Source organism: Echinococcus granulosus, assembly GCF_000524195.1.
Source record: "Echinococcus granulosus chromosome Unknown EG_S00006, whole genome shotgun sequence".
Taxonomy (NCBI): domain Eukaryota; kingdom Metazoa; phylum Platyhelminthes; class Cestoda; order Cyclophyllidea; family Taeniidae; genus Echinococcus; species Echinococcus granulosus.
Genome location: NW_020170386.1, coordinates 473,308 through 494,659, shown reverse-complemented (window position 1 = coordinate 494,659; position 21,352 = coordinate 473,308). Strand labels below are relative to the sequence as shown.

The window sequence follows — 21,352 nt, the reverse complement described above, 5'->3', positions numbered from 1 at the left end:
CAAATGTAAAGAGGAGGGGGGGGGGGAGGAGAAGAAAGACCTACTGAGAGAAACGGGTTGGATGAAGCGGACAGGAAGCTGGAACCATACAGAGGGTACGCAAGCGTGGAAACGGGCGAAAACTGGGCGGTGGTCGGAACAGATGTAGTTGGGTAAATGGTCGTAGGCGAGGAGGTGAAGCTTCGGTGTCGCGTTCTCCCCGCGGCGCTCTTTGGTAGCGGTATCGGCGGATGCAGAGACGGATGAGGAGGCGGAAGGGCCGCCGCGCACCGCTCGCTTACATGTTGCCTGTGGCATCCTGCGGCCCATCTCATCCAACTGCACGTTGTGCTCCAATGCAAAATCATTGTGAGCCATGTAGAGGATCCTATCCGTGTACGATGGTACTCTCTGCTTCTTACTTGAAAAGCAACCATAAACAGACACCGTCTCAGTCCAAAAGGACGTCGAATATGGTGTCTCAAATTCAATTGCAATCAGGCTTGATCAAACCAAAGACGCAAAGAAGATTGCGATAATTCTTCTGCCTGTACAAAACTATTGTACAAATTGTCGATACTTTACTTTCCTGCTCAGAAACACTATCAGGTACCGGCAACTCTTTTAATTATCTCGACGCATTCCAGATAAAGTGGCACTTTTATTCGTCCAAAGTTAAGCTTATTATATTAAGATCCGGTTCCTGAAAAACATACTAATCGGAGTTAAGTGATGGCCGAATTTTCAGGATGAACCAATACGCGACAGTACAGTGAAGAACATTCGCATTCAAGAGAAAATGAGATTCATATGAATGGATGCATAGCTAACTAGTAAATACTGTGAATGGGAAATCTGTCTAGCCACCTAGTTCAAACTAATTTTTGACCTCGCATTGTCATAAAAACGCTTGGATGAACCAATGGGGGGGGGGGGTTGCCCCATTCCGTCCAATCAGCTGGAATTCATCGCCACGTGAGACATTCTAAACGGAAAATGTGCGCCATTCTCAATTCACACTTCCACTTCGTTCGAAGAAAACTAGCAGTCGGCCTGTGAAGAGTGTTACGCCTTTGCCTTAGGTGCGACTTCTTAAAAACGGTTCAAAAGTCTTAATACAATCAAGGATTTCAAAATAGGATATTCCGTATATGATGGGTGAGAAGACCTGCTGTCACCTAAATAAGCTGTTGCATGGCAAGTGAACAAAAGTAAACAGCACTCATCAGGCTAGCAAGTATGGCAAACGGTACATAAATAGTAGTGATGGTAACCAGAGGTATTTGAAAGAACATACTCACCTAGAATCATAGTTCTTTGTACCCTTGTCGTACTTGAAGGTTGGTGGGAATGTAATCTCACCTTCTTTGAAGTCGAGAAATGCCAATTCATTTTTCATGGCTCTTCTTAACTAAAGCAGTAACCAGTAAATCGACAGTGAGCGGAACGCCGGAGTACAACTATGAAACGAATCCAGCCAGTTCGACAAGCAACCCTTAGGTAAGGGAGGATGAGGAAATCAAGACCGCCAGTAAGACTGCCGGGTTTTGATGACAAAGCGCTAATAACTGGTAAGCGTTTTACCAATGTCGGTAGTCACACCGAAGCGTGGCCCAAGTGTTCATTTCCTTGTTAGCTACTTTGACATAAAAGTAGTGAGATTTGAAACAATTTTTTCGATCGCCTAGAAGTGGATTACAGCCCTTTCTAAATGATTGAAACAAACTGAGTTGCCAGAACCTTTAGCAGACGTGTTTCGTGAATCACATGCCGCGCGTAATGACAAGAGTAAAATAAAAGAATCGTATCAAAAGTCGAGATTATTGATACAGCAACCCAGACGCCCTATAGCAAGGAGAGGCCTCGAAATACACTCGAAGGATCTGGTGCATTCAGTGCTATCTACACAGCAACAGCGCATACGGTTTCATTTGAGTGCAAAGTACACGAATTTACAAACTTAAATCAGGATTATAATTAACAACCAAAACAATGTAATTAAAATAAGATTTGAAAGACAGTACCATTTTCATGTGCAGGCGTGCAAAAACTATATGGCCAACAAGTTTTCCAAGTCGGGTAAGCGATCAAAGCTTATACAACCTCAGAAAGACTTATTTTTCGAATTAGCATAAAATAGTTTCCAACAAAGTGTCATTGCTGATCCCAAAAAAACTTGCTGTTGATATAACAGATCATCAACCACAATAAATCTAGATTCGAATGCTGAATTAACATAAATTCGCTGCCCTTGTTACTTGATCGGTCCATCAATTATGTGAGAAGCCGTTACCTGGTCGTATTCCATTAAGACGTCGATGCGTTTCGATAAGATCAGGTGTTCGACGGCATCCTTTTCCAAACCCTCCGTTCGAAAATTCAGATCACCCATCCAGAAAATATAACTAAAAGATTAATCATATAAACCCGGAATATGACCGATAAATGGTGCAACATCACTCCGACCACGGGTATCAAACGAAAATGGGATATTGGCTTGGAGACAACCATGGATGAAAGTGGGAAGAGCTAGCGTCAAAACTTTTAACCCTCAGCTAAAAGTATGGGACGAATTGACACCAAAGGCGTCAAAGTCATCGACCAATCTAAAAGTCTTTACTCATGATCCATGAGAAGATTCACGTCTGGGTCACGGAAGGTTTGATCTTTCAAGACATCGCGGTAGTCCTAGGTGAGGCGATTAGAAAGTGCGTCCTCCATCCTACGTTAATGCGATCCTCAAGCTTCTCGGGGTGCGGTGTGAAGTGGGCAGACACACACGCAATGTTAACACCGCAGACCTCAAAACGTACACTACATGCCCCTTTATTGCCCTAGATGGGAAAGAATAAAGTTGGTGATATAAAAAGTAGCCCTATTCTACCATTATTCCTGCATAACCGAAAGCCGTCATCTCGGATTCAATGTTATTTATGGCCGGCAGGAGATACCGTTTTACGAAGGCGTAGATCCAAATGGCCCAACAGTTTCTGTATTTGATCTAATATAGGAAGGGGATGCAAACGTGAGGTTGGAAAACGAGTCTTACCAGAACGTAGTTCAAAGGAGCCATAACTATCTTTAAAGCGTTGTACCACTCATCCGATCTGACGACTTCTTGCAAACTGAAGGTAAAGGCCGGGTTGTGGGAGAGTACGGGCACTTACCCAAGAAAGATTACATCAGGATGCGGTTCGCAATCCACACCCAGAAGCTTCGAGAGGTCCTGTCGTGGTGGTGTCTCACCACCGACATTCCATGTGCAACAGTAGACACTATAAAAAACACCATAAAGTTGAGGGATGCAGAAATGTGCACAGTGCTCCATGTTATTGTGAGTTCGCACTGAAGTTTCCGTTGCAGAATCGCGTGGCAGAAGCAGTCATGGAAAGACCTAAGCAAGCACCCAGATAGCCAAGTCGACCAAAACACCAAAACAACTGGAAGTTTGATAAAACTACCTCTAAATAGCTTGCGCATGGCCAAAGACGTCTTTTGGGAGCTAAATAAAGCTTAAAATAGCCCATAAACTATCTTAAATGGTGGGCAGGAGCATATACTTTAGATTGAGCAAGCTGCACCAACTTTCAAATGATACTGAAACAGTGGCCTTAGAAACAAAATGCGAATAACTTCTAGTAGAGACTAAAATACGACCCCTTTACGATATGGATGGAGATGTAAACTTCTGACAAGGTGCGAAGAAATGGAAATTCATCACGCTTACAATAAAGGATGCCTCACACAAGCAATGTGCACAAATGACCATGTGACTCACCAATTGAAGTATCAGGACAAGTAGACGTTTCATACTTAGCACAATACAGATAAAAAATAACATCTAATTAAGGTGGCAAAGTTGAATTCATACAAGCAGATGCAAATGATCGAATGGAGAAAGGACGAGCCGCGAGACGGGTGTTTGTTTTGCGATAACATTTTGCAAACCGAAATAAGCACCAGATGTTACAGCAAAAAGGGAGTATCCACAAGCGCAAACTTTTTGGCACAGAGAATGATGTCAAATGATTTAATGACAGGACAATAACGACAAAAAAACCAAATCGAAATAAGGACAGACGCGCAAATCAAGTTTTCTGAACAGCTGATATGCTCGGTAAAACCAAAAAATGACCTTACAAGTACTACCTGATTTTAATTTGGCATGGTTCCCTACCGAAAGTGTGAAGGAACTCTTCGCCATAAAAGAGTAAGTAGCTGCATAATTGAACTTCAAAAAGTGATATTCGCATACTGTAGACAAATTAATCGCATATTTTTGTATAGCAGCTAAATGCAGTCCCAGTTGGTAGGAATAATATTTTCAGCAAGCCACATTTTAAGTTGGTGCTGTTTGTTTGTAAAGAGGAAAAATAGCAAAAACTCTACTGCATCGTAAAAGCAATTCATCAGCTTGCTAGTAAGACCGTCGCATCTTCAGAAAACGAATTTGTTTAACGGTTATCGTAAGCAAAGATGGAAACATATACGTCAGGAAGTAGCATTTTGGAAGATTAACCATGACTGCCAAAATACATGCTAAGGCTTTGGGAGCTACTTTGGATCATACATTTGTAGTCAACAACAAAATTTCCACCATGTCAGTATGGCTTGTTGTACTCCAAAAAATATTGCCTTCATTTCAACGTTAATCATAAACGCTGCTTGCATAATGAAGCTGCATATGTGGCTCCAGATTGGTCCCTAGCAATTGGGTTAACAAACGCGCGACTGATTGTCACATGTTTCAGCCAGAAGTGAGCTAGACAAGTGAAACGACATCTAAAAGGCGTCAGAGATACAAAATATTTATTTGGAAGTCATCGTAAAAAACACTAATTCACATTAGAATCCGCTCACTTGAATTAACACTTAACTCATTAGATACAATTAAAAACAAAAAGACAAGCTAACGGTAAATCTAGTAAACAAACTTTCCAAAACTTAACGTTAAGCAGTAAATCGATGGCACTGATGAAACAGAAATTCGATGTAAGACAAAAAGTGAAAGGAACAGCTGAAAGGACTATTTCGGTCCATCAGTACCCTTACTAAGGCCGCATGTGCAAAGACCGTCAGTATGATTTCCGTTCACTTCTAAACACATAATTTCTTGCGCCAAAATACGGACATTTTTATTAATTCAGAATGACTATTTGAAATTCACACAATATTTAGAATAAAGCCCAGTGTCATACTATCAAAATTATTCAGCATAACACTACAAGTCGACCAGCAAAACAAGTAAGAGAAGTGCAAGCAAATGTTAACAAGAACATTACAATGTGACGAATTCGCTATTAATATGAGACGTGCATTTCAGAACATATTTTATGTATTCATCTACTAGGTCAATAGTACAATTAGGTATTTTTAAAATATTGCATGAATCTAAGAATAATACTAAAGCCATACTAAGAATCTATACAGTGACAAAATATGCAGAAGTAGAACCACCCAAAATGAATGATACAGAAAAGACTTTCAGTCCGACTTAACAGTGTACTTAAAACCGATTAAAAATTCAACCTAACCGAGAAAAATTTGGTAAACCATGTAAACTCCTAATACTTGACTGGAATTCGAATAAGAAGAAGCAACAAAAGCTCATGTGATGAGACGAATAGTACTACTAAAACAGCTATAATATGTTATTTCCATTATTATGAAATTCGAGTGATTTATAGCTGGTATATTGCAGCGGCAGGAGACCGAAGTCGAAAATATTAAGTTTGCAGGTGCGAGTTCTTAATGAATTCTCACCCTCACGATGAGAACTATAGTCTGCATAATTTCCACACTCAAGTAAACAAGGAACTAAACAAGATGAAATTAGCATATGTGGAATATATCAGTTTGGACCAGAATCAGAAATAGCCTAGGGAATTTTGATGAGAAATCCGAACTATCCAAAGAACTCCAAACTTGAGAGCACAAATCTGCCCAGAGAATGAGAAGCCGCAAAGTAAGCATGAACCAACCTGACTGACCCAACGAACCCCATCTTTTCAAGAACACAATTTCAGGGTCTCAAGGACACCAACCGTGAGCCGAGCAAGCCAAACAACTGCAGAATATGCAACATATTTCCCTGATTTCAACGTCCGCTAAAAGAGTCAAAAATGATTGGTAAAACTATAGCAAAACTGTACTGCGTACACTGCTTAATCTCAAACGTAAACACGCTTGCTTTTCCATTTAAAACAGCAAAGTTGTAAGAAAATGTTTCATTTGCACGCGACCGACCTAGCTAGCAATTGTAAATATAATGCGGCCCCCCGAGACCTCAACGGAAATAAATTCATGGTGCCTGGGCAGAATGTATGGATTCGATTTACGATCGGACTTGAGGCTACTATCTTGGCCCGGAGACCATCGCTCCTGTTACCAAAGTCAAGAGTCAAATAAACAGTTAAATCACAACAATACACACAGGAAAGGTGCAATATCTTGAGTGCAAATATAGACTCCATAGATTTTTTAACTTTCATGCTAAATATCCTTTCAATTTCCAGCTAAAATTCCAATAAATTGCTTTTGAGACCATTTTAAAGCAGCGACACTGCACTACCTTGCTTTTTTATGCATTACTGACCAAAGACGGTGTTGATAACACGTATGGTTCACTGAATGTTCATTGAATTTGTAATGAGGCAAAATAGTTTAGGAGAAAGTGTTACCAATGTACAGAAGAGCATGAAGGCTATTGGTATGAGCCGCGTGGTTGAAAATGGGTTAATGAAACATCAAATTACCGCATACATAATATTGGGCACGCGCCAAGGCATTACTACTGCCCTCTCATCTTAGCTTTGTTTGTTTTTAACGTATTCAGTGCCCTTCGAATCGCAAAATTCTAAGAGATATGTTGCGTTTAAGGATAAGTAATAGTTGTAGTGATTTTTGACTGTGCAGTTACTCCAGCCTTCAAAAGCGGCGATTTTAATGGGTAGCGGTAGTTACATATGCTACGTACTGCTGCGGATTATTGCAACTTCATTGAAGGCTCAGGGTATTGTATGTGAATTCCTTCCCAATTTATTGCTGCTGGGCTACTTATCCGAGTTTAACAGCTCACGGTGTTAACAAGTTAGAGTCAAGCTCTTCTACCCTCTCAACAATTAAATTGTAAACTGGTCTATTTGTAAGGCGTTCCATTAGAAAATGGCCTTCTTTGAAAAATAGATTAGAGTGGATTCTGAGGGTGAAAACCTATTTAATATTCAATTAAATAAGATTCCCTGTAGCTCTAGCCGATTGAAGCATATACTTTCCTCCTGTGAAGCTTAGTCTTGATAGTTAATGAGGAAAACCGGGACAGCAGTCATTTCGGATCAGCTTTGCCCGCCACCGCCACCCGTCCCAATTCTTCTTTGGAACTGTGTTTGGGCATGTAAACCTAGAATGGGGTTTGCAATCCGAATATAGAGGAACTGGGAATCTGGAGCCACGAGTATCCAACCTTAAGCCTAGGCGGCAGCAAAAGCTAAATAAACTAAATTGCTACGCGATTAAATATGCAGCGAAACAACTGGCAAGTTAATATAAGTAGTGTTAGTTAGCAGGCAGAAATATGGCAGGGCTTTGGGCATCTGCAATATGCATGAAAAAATGTGGATATTCCTAATTCGTCTCAAACGGCTGACTAACGGTGTTTTATAGGTTACTTATCCATTCCATTATGAGAAAACAAACCAATTTGTCACCCAATGGACGAGAACCCGGTAGTTTAGGTGTTTGCTTTATTTTATAAAATGCATTGTATCAATATGACATATTTTCCTATTTTTGAATATTCCGGCAAATTTGCCAAAGTTTTCCATAATAATTTTGCAAAAGTCGGTGTTTTACTTCTGATCAGTCTGTATTATGTTTCGCTATTGAAACCAACATTTTTTAATAAGGCAAACGCCCTTTTTAACCTATTCTTATCCTCTCCTTAAGTGAAAGGCGCAGGATTAGTCGTTATAATGAGCTAATTTAGTTGTTCTAACTTGACATGCTGTGCCCATTGTGTCTGTGTGTCTTCTTCCTACCCTTCTGTACTGATGCTCAGGAATCACTCCCCATTAATGTTAGCAATTGGACAACAATCTTGTCTGGTGAATGGATGGTCGAATTGTGAGTTTCTTGCTGGAATTTAATATTGATCGTATTGTTTGACACTACCTCATTTCCTGCGTAGTAAATGTGTCGTGGTATTCCTATTTTTAACAAATCTTCACTGACTTTCGTGAAATTTGAAGTTACATTTTAATGTAAGACGGTTTTGTTTGGTTTATTAGACTGGGTTCTACTCCGCGTCTTTTACCCTTCTAGTGCAGTTTGGTATTGCAATGTAAATCACTTAAAAATTACCATTTTGCTTGGTTTATGCTATGTCTTCTATGTAGAGTGTATTAGCGTGAAGTTTTTTCCATCTTCCTATGACTAGGGTTATTCACCTGGATCTTACTTGTGTTTCCTAGAAAACCACAGCACTTCCACGTTTTCTTTGTAGTTACGCGCCCTGGTGTCCCGCTTGCAACCTGGTAGCAGTGGAATGGAAGCGCTTTGCAGAGCTAGCTCCACATCACGACATCAAAGTGGCCCAGCTTGACTGCTCTGCTGAGTCAGCTGTGGCTATGATTTTTACAATCACCTCTCTTCCCACTATCTTTCAGTAAACTTTGTTGATTTGCTACTTTTACGAGACTTCTCTTATTCTTTTATATTTCTTTCACTTAGCATGTGATTCGAAATCATATTCTACTGCTTTTCATGCTGCTAGTGGTTGTTTTAAATTTTTTCTGTTCCCATAAAGTAGCAAACTTTCTTTACTTTTAATATGTTATAGTGTCAAAGATGGTGTGTTTCGAAATGTTAAGGGAAAGCGGAAGACGGATCAGTTACTTCACTTTATAGAGAATCGTGAGTTCGAGCTCATCGAGCCGACCACCTGGTCGCTTTCGCCAAATGCTTTCTAGTGAGTTTCTCTTTACGCTGAATGTCTTTCTTTGTCACCGACTGAAAAATGCATTTTTTGTGCAATTCTAGTATGTCTGCTGTCGTTCGATTCCTCGATCTCTGTCTTTCAATCACTGTAAGCGTCTTCGCTGCTTCATTTTTTTGCGAACCTCACCGATGCCCCACTTTATCAATAAACTCGTAAACTTCTTTCGGTTTTCTACATCGGATCATGCTTCATGTGTTTTTGTCTTGAATGACTACTTAATACAATGTAGATGCTTTGCTGCTTGCTTTATGCGCCTCCTTGGGGTTCGACATTAATGTTTAACGTGCGAAGCCACTTTATGTGTTTCTAAGATTAATGCGCTCCTTCCTTAATTGTGACATTGACTTAGTTTTGTTATAAGCTTACGCAGTATTCTTAACGTATTGTTTGATGGTAGTAATAAGGACGAAAGTGGCTGTGTATACTACTAAGCAGTGGAAATTTAAATGGTTTTGCCCTTTCGTAACCTTCACGGGGATAGGTATGCTTTTATGGGAATAGCTAAAGTGGAAATAGCTTTTAATTCAAAAATATGGTCAGTTGACGTTCACTCGGGATAATGCCTGTTTTTCTTGCTTTCTTCGCTTAGAAAGCTCACAGAGCGATGACGGATTATGGCGTGCCGGCTTCCTTGTCGATTATCTTAGTCGGCACTGGCGTTCTTGCCTCTGGAGCAGCTATGGGCATGGTACGCTGACGTTTGTTCTTTTATTCTTTTGTCATAAATTTGGGTCAGGTAGGTATATGCATATCGCGTAGTGTTAGACTATGCTGGCACACATGAACTGGCTTCTCCTTATCCGTACTTGAGCGCTTGGCGCCGAACTTGATTGCGCATGAATGGCATACATTCAAGGGAATTTTGTTCGCTTTACCGTCAAACAAATTTGCTTGAAATACGACAGGAAGGGTATTTTTGAAACATAAGTGTTTTTTCCGGGTTCTTTTAATCTTTTACTAAGCTTATCCTCTGTGTCTGCGAGTATTTCTGTCCACCGCGTCCCCAAATACTCAATATCGTGGGCATGGAAGGAGAGCCACCAAAGCCCATCGTGACGAAGGAGAATGTGAGTATTTGTCTGCTTCCCCCGTTCATTTTCGTTTTTTCAAATACCAGGTTCTACTACTTCTCTCCACAGTGTCTCACTGTTTCATTCACCATCGAGATGAGTATCTTTTGGTCTTTCTAAAATGTGCAAATATGTCCATATTTTCTCACTTGATATCAACTATTAAAAATGGTAAATAATTACTAAATAAATCCTTTTGCTTTTCCAGTTGAGACAAGTAGTGGTCCATAAGGATTAAATTTATGAAGAACAATTTTGTTTTTGTTGACTTAGAATTTTGGTACCCTATCTCCACATCTTTGGTTTGTCTTTTCGATGAAACAGACATATTTGATACATGGTAACATGCTAATTCGTGCTGGATCTCTGATGTTTTCTCAAAGCCACCAAACCATTGTAATGGAGTCTGATTATTAAGATGTTGGAACTCAAAGCTCTTTGTTAAATACCGTACAGGTGTCGTTTGTGTTGTCATCAATAGCGAATTGTAGATCGCTACATCATTTCGGCTGACAAATCGCGAACTTTGTGGTACTTCTCTTTAATTCGCATATCTCATCAGGCATGGTGCTTACAAATGCGCCCCTTGTTTGTGAGTTTCTAGAGAATCCGTGCTTCTGGAACCATCAAATTGTTTCACCCAGTATTTTGTTGTATCAGTGTGACAGTGATGGCTAGTTATTTTCCGAAATTAACAATCCTCCTTTGTTTCTAGTCGTTCATCGGGTCATTTTGGCCTTAATTTTGGTTATGATGGTGACAAAAATGTCGAGTTTCACTTGTTCCACTTGTCTCTTGTGTCATATCAATTGTGATGGAGCATATAGGGGACGAACATTTCAATTACGTTTAAATGACTTCTACCATCATATTCGAATGATTGGTTTAGAAGAGTAATCATCTTTTTCAACAAAAGTAGTGAATATTTTTTCCTTGCTCGAATGTCAGTAATGCTGTCGAAACGAGGCATCATGCCGCTTTTAACCCCTTTGGGGTCATTGGCATTGGTTGTCCATTTTTAATGTTGCATGTTAGAGAAGTAAAATTTCCATTCGTGGCTTTATTTGCCACTTTGAAATTGCTTACATTATCTGCTATTCTAAATTTGAATTTCCTTTTTGCCACTTCCAAGCGTCCAATCGACAGGGTAGAGTTTGAACTCGGTTGATGCGTTACCTCAACCACTTCTTCCTCTTGCAGGACATGGAACAGGACAGTGTTTTGGAAGACAGTGAAGACAACAGTTGGACTGAGGTCAAACCACTGGATACCAAAGATTGTGTTCAAGCAGATGAACCTTTAGTGCTTCGCCGTTGCAATAGTAGAAAGTAGCCTTAAAAATGTCAATTCCATATCCAAGAGCTCGCTTCTAATTGCCATATCGAATTTCTATCTTCCCTCATTCACACTAAGATGTTACTGTTTTGAATAAGGTGTAGAAGGAGTGAAATGTGTTTTTAGCTCCTTCCTGCGTATTACACTTACCCTTTTCTGATCTCCTCACCCTAATGTATAAATTTTGGGAATCAAGAGATGTGCAGTGCTTGCTTTGAGACTGTGAGGGTGCGTTTATGGGTGTGAACTTCGCCCAGGCATCTTTTGCTCAAGGCAACATTAGTCTCCACTATGAAGTTTTGCAAGAGTACATCTTGACAACTAGGGATTTGGTGTTCCCTTGTCATATGCATTTTCACTAATGCGATAAATGGTTTTTTATCTGCGTGAGTAGGTTTAGTTTGACAACCTGAACCGCTACCAATGTGTACTGAAAGTTCTATATAAAAATTTCACCCGATCGACTTCCCTAAAATAATTTTAAGGGAGAACTTCTAGGCTACTTTCATTGTCCACAAAACTTGAGACTACTGCAAATTGTTATAATGTTATTTTATACGCATTTTATTTCCTAAGTTGTTTAAACTATATTGACTCAGTAACTGCTGTGCCAACCCACCACTCATGTGTGCATCTAGATTATGAGGGCTGACACTTTTGAACTGGGCATTGGACATGTCGCCTAGATCCACATTGCGATAAATGCCGCAGGATAAACTGGCAGTTTTTAACATTAAGTGACCTTCGTCGGTTCGGGCAATTGCTGTTAGTGCACTTTCGGCACAGAGAGCATGGTATGCTACGCCATCGGATCACCCGCGGTCAAGCTTTTCTTTGACCTAGTAGATGTATTTCATTATCATATTGGGCTCTTTTGAACCACAGATCTGGGAAGGCGCAAAGGCAGTGTTGCGAACTCATGCCCTCTAAAGCCACCTTCGTCCAATTCTTAGATTCTCTTGTCTGTACTAATGCAGAGCCAAGTTCCTCAAGACTATGTTTAGATAAGTATTTGCACCAGGATTGTGTTTTACTCATCAATATTGGAAAATACCTTTCCCGCAAGGATCCACACAATGCTCGAAGTGAAGCATGCCTGTGGAAGTCGGACTTATTCACCTAGATCTGAAGCTGTTACTTGAAGCTTTATGGCTGCTGGAAGCTTTTTTCCGAGGTTCTTCATTGCTTCTGCTCGTATGACACCTTAGTATTTCAAATGTACGCTTCGCATAAATAATGTGATGGTATATTTTCTGTTGCGGAATACACTTCAAATAGCGAATGTTTTTTTATTCCCACGATTTGTTACGTCACACTTGAAAAACAGCATGCGACTTGTTGCCATTCCAATGAATGATAATCGCATTTATCTGCTTTTTGCCTGACTGAACTTACGGCAGGATTGGGGCGGCCCGTGATCTAATAATTGGGGCATGGTAAATGTTACTAAAGTTAGACGAGTACAATTAATGGTGCTGGCTACATGCGATATTATTTTTCTTATGTGGTGTAAAATTCTACAAATTGCACTCTTCACACACAGAGGAGCATCTACATAACTTATTTAAAAATGATCCCCTTTCCGGACTATTGTATTCGCAAAGGTATCAGCTTGATTCCGAAAGATGTATTTAAATCAACAATCAAGGCACATATTCAGAGTTTAAAAGCAACCTTAAAATGATATTTCGACAAATTATTCGGTTTTTAGATCATGTCGAACCTTGAGAATTCGGATAGCCGCGTAGTTTAAAAAATTAGGACCGATATTTAAATGTATCAGTCCGCATTAAGCTGCATCCAGCACGGGGTGACCTTGGCGAATTTGGTTCCACTGAAACTGGTCTACGTAATCACCTGTTTTTCGTCTCAGATTCCGGCACCGATATTCCAATACACCTCGGGGCTCAACATGAGCTCAAAAAATAAAGCGAGTGGCTTTCATACAATTTATCAAGAATTCTAGATCCGGAAACCTTGCATTTCGTAGTTCTCCGAATCCTCGTTATTTTAAAACATCCTTTGTGGCACGAAAGGTGGCGGTAATTTGACTGATAGTGCTTGTACGCAGCGCCCCAGCTCATTTCGGGAGGCATACCACATTAGAAGGAATGCTTATTATTAGCATGCAGAGGAAGTGACGGAGGCAAGACTCGACCATGCTACCAAGGTAAAACCATGAGCAACAGTGGCTGAAGAGCCTGCACAACCGAATCCAATATCGCGCCACTGCATTTAAATTATTCTGAGCGTCAGTTCAAATCTTATTGTATCTACGTCTTTCCATTTAGTTAGCATTTCTAAAGCCATGTTAAATGTATCACTTGTCGACAAAGATTGCCTTGGGTTTTTCAAATATTTAACAGGAAATTATAACTCGATACCCTTTTTATAATTTACACAGTTTAGTTATACTGCTGCACGGGGATCTACATGGTCTCTTCATCATGGGTTGCTGGTATCGGCAAGTTGCGTTTAGGTCGCCTGAGCAATGCTTACATCTCACTAAGCATGACACTGGCTTGGTGTGGGACACGTTAGTTCCAACGGTGGTTGGTTATTTTACGCAATGGTACGATTAGGAACCTTTTGGTAGCAGCATAAATTACGTTTCGTTAAACTTACCCTGTAACAAACTGACCAGGAGTTTGCACCCACTGAATTGAATCTCACGATCTTGATAGTGGGACCAGTTCTGTGGCAGTACACCGTGATTGTAAGTGTGGCTAAGGACAATGAAATTATTCTGAAACTCAGCAACAGTGTTTCTCCCGGATCTTTTAAGAGTATTCATGATTAAGCTAACCGAAATTAATGCGGAACTTCGTGCCCTGACAATTTTGTAGTAAAGCCAAGATTATAGATATCCCCAACACAAGAAGACAAGCCGAGAATCCCCCTGATGAGCAGTGCTAGGCTATATTCTGTACTTGCATTCCACGCAATTTGATAACCCGTCCAAAACATTCATGCAAAGTAAGGACGTTATATGTAATCTCCTTGTACCCCTTATTGGATAGATGCGGATTAGTTCTGGCCCACTGAAATGGATATTTCACTCACAAATGCGACGCTGCTGTTGCTAAAATCTAGTCGGAATATGTCAACCAAGAGCCTGCCAAGGAGAGCGTCTTTGCATCCAGAAATGATCAGCTACTTCCTGAAAATTTGTCTAAATCCAAAGAACAAATACGGACCAAATGGACGCGAGACATAAATACATATCTATGTTTGACCAGCACTTTTCCATCGTGACGAAATTGTAGGTGAAGGCACATAGAAAAGAAGGAACGCTAGAATAAATTTTAACTAGGCAACAGAAATAAGTTCAAAGCAAGAAAAAAGTTGCAAGGGAGGTTTTGGATATCCTGGGGGGAGTAAAAAGCATGGGAAGCGATTAGATGTCGCCATTTTTGGAGGAGAGTGGAATGCTGTGGATCGAGGAGGACTCCGCATTCACGCCACTGGTCCCGTCGTGCGTCAGCCGGTAAGACTGCATAGAGGGCGGATAGAGGTGATCAGGGAGAGTAGAGGGCAATTCGTGCCCGTTTAACTTCAGCTTGATCAAGTACTTCGCCAATGCGAACTCATCCATCGTGAGGCACCCGTCTTTGTCAATGTCGCAGAGGGTCCAAATGCGACGCAGCGTGGCTGCCGGCAACTGCGACTTGAGCATCTCCACACGAGCCGTCTCCCCGCTTATCTTACCATCTGCGGTGTCCAATGTACGGAATATCTGTTAACATAAAAGAAAAAACTCAAGAGTTATCCGCTCTGGTCACGAAATTTCTAGTTCCTTTCCTCAATGAAGTCCGCTTAGCCACAATTAAAGCAAGTCGATCAACCACCAAATTTTAAAATTACCGATTGTCATGAATAAGATAGTGATAGGTCAATGGTGCTTAAACCCACTCTGATTATAACGCCTAATTGAGTGCTTGAAGCAATCACACGTAGTGTAGGCAGTCAAGGGATTGCCGATTCAAACAAATGCAACTTTTGTAAAATAGAAATTTCACGGTATAGTGGATACAATCACTTGTCCGAGGTGAAGTCAATATTTGCTAAGTAAATCAAGGTAAGGTTCAATCAAATAGAACACATATGGAAAAGCAGAAGCAAGTATTAATAAAATTTAAATGCGTTTATTTAACTAAATCGACTAGCACTAGGGATGTAGTGGAAAAAAATATACGTTCACCTTACTTAGCGTTACTAAATTGACTGCAGACTCATTCGCCCCTTTTCGAGGCTGACATAAATCGGACAAGTTAGCAAGAGGGGACGGAAGCGAAGTGAATCATGGGCTAAGAAAAAAGAGGCTAAGATCAAAAGGTCAGCGACTATAAACTAATGATATTAATTTAATGGAGCAAAAACTACTCAAACAAGAATGAATGACCAGAAAAGACAAAAATGAACTTCTGCAGATAGCCCTAAAGCGAAATTCACTATAAACTCTATTAAAATACAACTGAATCGCTGCCGTGGTAGCATAAGATCAACCTTGCATATGAAAACAGTGGAGAACTTTTGGCTCATTTCGGACCACCTGGTAATAACCCCAGTGGTGTAGAGTACTAGAAAATGCGTGAGTAATGCCTGGGGAATGTAAATGCAGATGGAGAGGGGGCAGAGGACGAGCAAAGGAGACAGTGGGGGCTTACCTCGAAGGCCTCGGGAACCTCGAGCTCGACGACCCAAGTGCTTTCAAACTTGCCACGGTTGATACCCTCCGAGGCACCAAAGCCGAAAGGCGTCTCAAAGTTGTCGAAAGCGCCACCCTCCACCTGCGGACGGAAGGCCTCTGAGCCCACCTTTTGCTCCTGTGAGATAGACAGGCGAAGTGAAAATGAGATGAAACTAAAGCGTTGGTAGAGCAGGATCGGTACATTAGCTTTGAAAAAAGGGCACGGTCTCTACCCATACTCCGAAGTCATTTCACTTGGGCGACTACCAAAGCGAGTAGGGAGGAAATGTCGGAATTTTAATAAGAGGTATTAAAAACGGTATGATTCAGCTGTATACCAAGACTAGATGGGAAGGAAACGATATGACCCAAATCTTTTGTTTTTGATGCTAAGGCGTTAAAGAAATAAATAAGTGCTACGGAGGTGCTGATGTAAATTTCAATGGGAATACCATCTAGCTTTAGACGAATTCTTACCAAATGGCTGACAAATTAGAGAGACCAGTAAATAGTTGGTGTAAATCCATTAAAATTACTGATTTTAGAGATAAGTGACAACGGCAAGAGAGAAGTTTAAGGCGTAATAATGAACAAATTCCTCCGCCGATAGGGGCCGCCAGAAACCAATGGAACCGCTTTTGCATTTGCTAGTTATCGGAAAGATATACATAAGATTACATACATTAGGGGAATCGATTTGATAAATGCGAATATCTTCAGATGTACAACGAGAGGAACGTAAGATTGAGAAACTTAAGGCACCAAAAAACGGACTGTAAAAGCTTAAAGTTTACATTGCACTTTGATGTGACGAAATGAAACGGTGCACACAAGAATTCACTCAAGGAACAAAAAGTTGGCGGGGCTTTAGAAGCGGAAGCTTTGAAAGTCCCCCAGGTGGCCACGCACATCGAGCCGAGTACCTGAATATAATGGAAGTGCAACGAGAAGCCGTGCGGTGTGTGATTCACGTGCGCTAAGCGGGCATGATTTACGAATCGATAAAATAGGCACCTTTTAGACAATCAACGGCCATTCTGACAAGATTATTGAAAAAGGAATGACCCCTTTGTGAGATCAAAGGCTTCTTGCGATGAGATCTGAGAGTAAATCGGTTTTTAGCGTTTTTAGCAGGCACACAACCGACACTTCAGGAATGGACCTTACCTGACCTTTCTTCTCCCTTGACATTTTTAGTTGTAATCGCTCCATGATATTACCTTTTGTGGTTAACTCATTGACTGATATCATCCTCACCTGAATCAATCATGTTTAATAAATGCATTTTAAAATAAGTAGCCGCATCGGATTTCCGTTTGGCACAATGGTATTTCTCAAAAATCTAGCTCAATTACTAAGAAAAAAAGTTTAATTAAAAGCAATGTACTAATTAAGTATCATAATATAACGACTAGGCAATCCCAAAAGACGTGGATGATGACCACGCGGTTGAAAACACGTGTCTATCATTTTCCGGACTTTTAAAGTATAGCAAAATATGGAAACAAAAGCTACCATCCTCCTGTTGCCCAAATGTAGTGCTCAATGCTAGTATTAATACCCCCCGGCTATGTATCGTGGACGCCTCGACTGGATAAAAGATGTCAGGCAAGGTGTCTGCAAAAGGCAATAACTTCATAGACCACAAGAAAACACGTGTTACATTTTCGGTGTTTTATATTACTGGCCAGTTGGAAAAGTCAGAATCACCTGATAATTTACTTCACAGGCAGAAAAATGTCGTTATCGGTGGTAATAATAGTGGCATCGGAACGAGAGTCACCGGATCACGGTTGCAAAATACTTAGCAGGTAATGATGAAGCGATGGCCTTAGGGATCAGGTTCGGCATGGCCTGAAGGTGACACAAATTTTACAAACCCAAATCCTGGAATTTACAATGCATACAGTGATAACAACACTACAGATGATACAATGCAAACAGTGATAACAACACTACAGATGACCTGCACAAAGGCAGAATAGAAATAGGACGCCATGCAAGTGACCTCTTAACACCTACAGTACAAAAAACGCAAAAAATTGCACCGAGATATTTCGTGTTGAATGATAAAAAACAAGGATTTTAAGCCAACTCCAGGGAGAGTGTGAATAACTAGTATTGGACTTTTCACTGAAAGACCAACACGTTAAGCACCAAGGTAGAAAACAAAGAGTTCGACGTAGGCAATCATACAGGAGTCGATAAGTTTTGCGGAGAAAATAGCGGGGAATCCGCAGTAAAACTGTCTCGCTACAGAGGTTTTCCAACTGAATTCGCACCAATCACAGCGCAAACGTGGGAGTGTACCCCATCTCGCAGTTCTACAGAAGCATTTTGGGAATAAATCAGCACCATGGGCAGTAACCTGCACTTTAAAAAGTTAGAACAGAGTACTTAAGCCAAACAAAGGGAAAAAACCGACTTCAGGAATTTTGAACATCCCGCAATAAAACCGAAACTGTCAAAATCATCAAGCCTATTTATTCATTTTTTTACCGGAAGAGGAAAGTTTTCTAATTCCCTACTACAAACTAAACTAGCCTAAAATTGCGACGTTTAAGTTAAAGATGTCCAAGGCTTCACTTAAAAAAAGCAATAAGAAATGACTATAAAGGAAGAATTTTGGGAATAAACACGATTACCAACAGAAATAAGATGAATAAAATGATGTTCAACCCACACAATCGGCAAGTTTTTGAATTTTACAGATTTAAACTACTTTGAAACTCGAGTTTCCCGTATCAAACTAAGGCGATTTTATGATTTGCAAAAAATGGCTACCAGCCAATTGTGACTTTATCATGCTGTACTTGCAGAAATAGGACGAATAAAAGTGCCAAAAATGTGCACAAACAAAACCTACTTGAGGAATCATTTGCATTAACTTTGCAATGTCGACCGATAGCATTTTTTCTACACCAGCGATAAGTTTGGGTTGGAGATTGCTGAAAGACTTGAAGTCTTGTGCGGCAAGGATTTCGCGCATCCTGTCGATCGGTGGGAAATCTCCTATGGAAATGTGATGCGTCCGAGAAAGATTTTCATAAATTGCGGGGAGATTGGCTATCAGCTCCTTCTTTTTAGTTTCTTTGCCAATAAGAGCTGGCATTTGACGTCGAAGTTCAGAAACTATATACGCATGGACCTATTGAATTTTAGGAAAATATGGTACCAATTAGCAGCGTAATGGTACCTGTTAAAGGACCAAGATGTAGTTAGACGCATAGCATTCTAGACCAGAGGTTACAAATAAAAAGAAAACACTGTCCATCCGCGTACCTTGGCGAGACGAGCACGTCGAATAAGATCGTTAAGTTTGCGAATGGTAGAATAGGCCGGAAGACTTTGAAGGTCTTGGAAGAGATCAGCCTGCTCAAGCTCAAAGAGGCGACGATTTGTGTCAAAGTGGAGTTGGTGATCCCAGAAGCTGCCTATGTATACACGCGCCACTTCAGGGGTACCCAAGATCTTGCCCAGATTCCACATCAGAGCACCGTATACCCGCATGAGCTGCTGGAAGTCAACCATATCGGCTTTGTTCAGTACAATGCGAACTTTGTCTTCATTGCCCTAATGGGAAGACAACCAGTTACCCGAAAGTCAACACTTTATGAGAAATCATGCAAGGCCTCTCCGAGAAGCTGGAATAATAATTATTATCCCTGACAAAACTTACAAGTGGGTTACTTGACTGAAAAAAGGAGGATATGCTAAACTGAAAGTGTCTTAGTCAAAGGCAAGTGCAGCATTCGGTTTTTGGAAATGATAAAAAAATCAGAAAATCCACAAAACGGCTCACCTTGACCGCTTCAATGACGGATTTAAATTCATCTGATATATCTAGTTTATGTGCATCGAATAGCAAAATTATTCTATCAACATGGTGTGAGAACCATTCAATCACTCCAGTAAGATCGTAGCCACGTCCAAGTCTTTGCTTCTCACCACTGAGTATCCCAGGCGTGTCCACCAGAGATATGCCTTCAAGAACCTTATTGTTTAGTAAAGAGCATTGAAAACGATTCAAAAAATTGTTTCCAAAGGCCGACAATGGGCGAAACTGCTTTTTTGGGTCGACCACCAGAGCATTTCCCGGAATTATTGACGATTGTTCTCCATGCATAATAGCAATAAACTTATCCGTCGTCGGTTCGGGTCCAATACGCATCCCTGGGAAATCTTCACCAATTAAATAGCGAATAAATGTGGTTTTTCCAGTCGAATATTGTCCGACAAGTAAAACGATGGGTGTCGAATCAAAATCCGCATGTTCCAAAGGTGGCGAATGAAATTCGTGGAACCTATAGGTCGTTTCAAGAGGAAGTAGGTATTTAAAATATAAGCTATGTAAGCCGTCAATCACAGTTCTATAGACTCCTTGATCCTTTGCTTTTTTCGACGCTGAAAACAAACCCTCCATATCCAACGTTTAATATGTAAAATCCATGCACACGTAACTGTAATTCTCGACAAATTTGATTGGCTGTTTATTCCTCTAATAATTGCCGAAAGGTAAGTCGTTTTGAACTTATCTGTAACTTATCTCCAAAACAAAATAAAGTACTGCTTGCCACTGTATTACATGCTAAGAATTTTTATTGCACGGTTAAAAGTTGAGATTTGGGTCATCTTGCTATTTGCAGTAGATTTGGATCTTCCCCATAATTATGCCATTCTAATTGCGAAAATTCGTTTGTATTTAGTGCTTTTTAATATGCGGCCGTATTTATCGGTTTTTAAAGCTCATAACGCCTTTATGTCTTAAAATGCCTCATATATAAGAAGGTTAACAGGGCTTTGTGCAATACTTTCCCATTTAAGCAAACTTTTCCTGCTTTTAACAGTTCTGGGCCCGTATTCTCTCTAAGACAGTAAAGATAGGGCTCCTTTGACTACATACTCTAACATTTCGTACCAATAACTATTCCATGCAAGTAATATGACCATACCCATAGTGTAGGGTGAGACCCGTATACCTCCTCTTCCCCGACTCTCGTACTCCTAGAATAGCCGGGTTGATTCGACTTCGACGTGTTTATTCGGATAAGTAGATAGGGTTGTAAAGTACAAGTTAAGGGGGTGTGAAGGTAGAAGCCCTCTCCGGGCTACTCGACGTTGACGCCTCCGTCACGAGGTTCTACTTGTATGCCCGCCTCCTCTCTGAAAGGAACATTAGAACAACCTAGGTGTTACTGTAGCGTCCTGAGACTTCCCTGAAGATTAAAGAAGACACAATACTCGTGCAGAATATATATATTTAGCACGGAGAAGGTATCTGGG

The 21,352-nt window shown here is 40.6% G+C and overlaps 3 protein-coding genes across 3 annotated transcripts in view; 1 reads left to right on the top strand and 2 right to left on the bottom strand. All coding sequences in view use genetic code 11, as the record gives it.

Moving 5' to 3' along the window:
• Positions 1-5,983, bottom strand: part of EGR_01551 (Phosphatidylinositol 4,5-bisphosphate 5-phosphatase A) — a gene marked incomplete at both ends in the record, with an annotated part of 8,339 nt that extends 2,356 nt beyond the window's left edge. The window contains 9 exons of the mRNA XM_024490800.1: positions 45-400; positions 1,281-1,390; positions 2,273-2,384; positions 2,600-2,667; positions 2,706-2,813; positions 2,864-2,980; positions 3,029-3,104; positions 3,147-3,254; positions 5,961-5,983. Coding sequence (XP_024354665.1) covers positions 45-400; positions 1,281-1,390; positions 2,273-2,384; positions 2,600-2,667; positions 2,706-2,813; positions 2,864-2,980; positions 3,029-3,104; positions 3,147-3,254; positions 5,961-5,983 — 1,078 coding nt within the window. The remainder of the gene's footprint in view (positions 1-44; positions 401-1,280; positions 1,391-2,272; positions 2,385-2,599; positions 2,668-2,705; positions 2,814-2,863; positions 2,981-3,028; positions 3,105-3,146; positions 3,255-5,960) is intronic.
• Positions 5,984-7,978: 1,995 nt separating this feature from the next.
• On the top strand, positions 7,979-11,376 carry EGR_01550 (Thioredoxin-related transmembrane protein; the record flags this gene model as incomplete). Its single annotated transcript, XM_024490799.1, has 7 exons — positions 7,979-8,100; positions 8,480-8,641; positions 8,816-8,944; positions 9,016-9,061; positions 9,564-9,662; positions 9,937-10,041; positions 11,245-11,376. The coding sequence occupies 7 exons, from the start codon at positions 7,979-7,981 to the stop codon at positions 11,374-11,376; spliced, it is 795 nt and encodes a 264-aa protein (XP_024354664.1).
• A 3,400-nt stretch (positions 11,377-14,776) lies between these two features.
• On the bottom strand, positions 14,777-20,492 carry EGR_01549 (EH domain-containing protein; the record flags this gene model as incomplete). Its single annotated transcript, XM_024490798.1, has 5 exons — positions 14,777-15,115; positions 16,047-16,205; positions 18,936-19,217; positions 19,352-19,642; positions 19,872-20,492. 5 exons carry the CDS (start codon positions 20,490-20,492, stop codon positions 14,777-14,779), a joined length of 1,692 nt encoding a protein of 563 aa, XP_024354663.1.
• Positions 20,493-21,352: the final 860 nt, after the last annotated feature.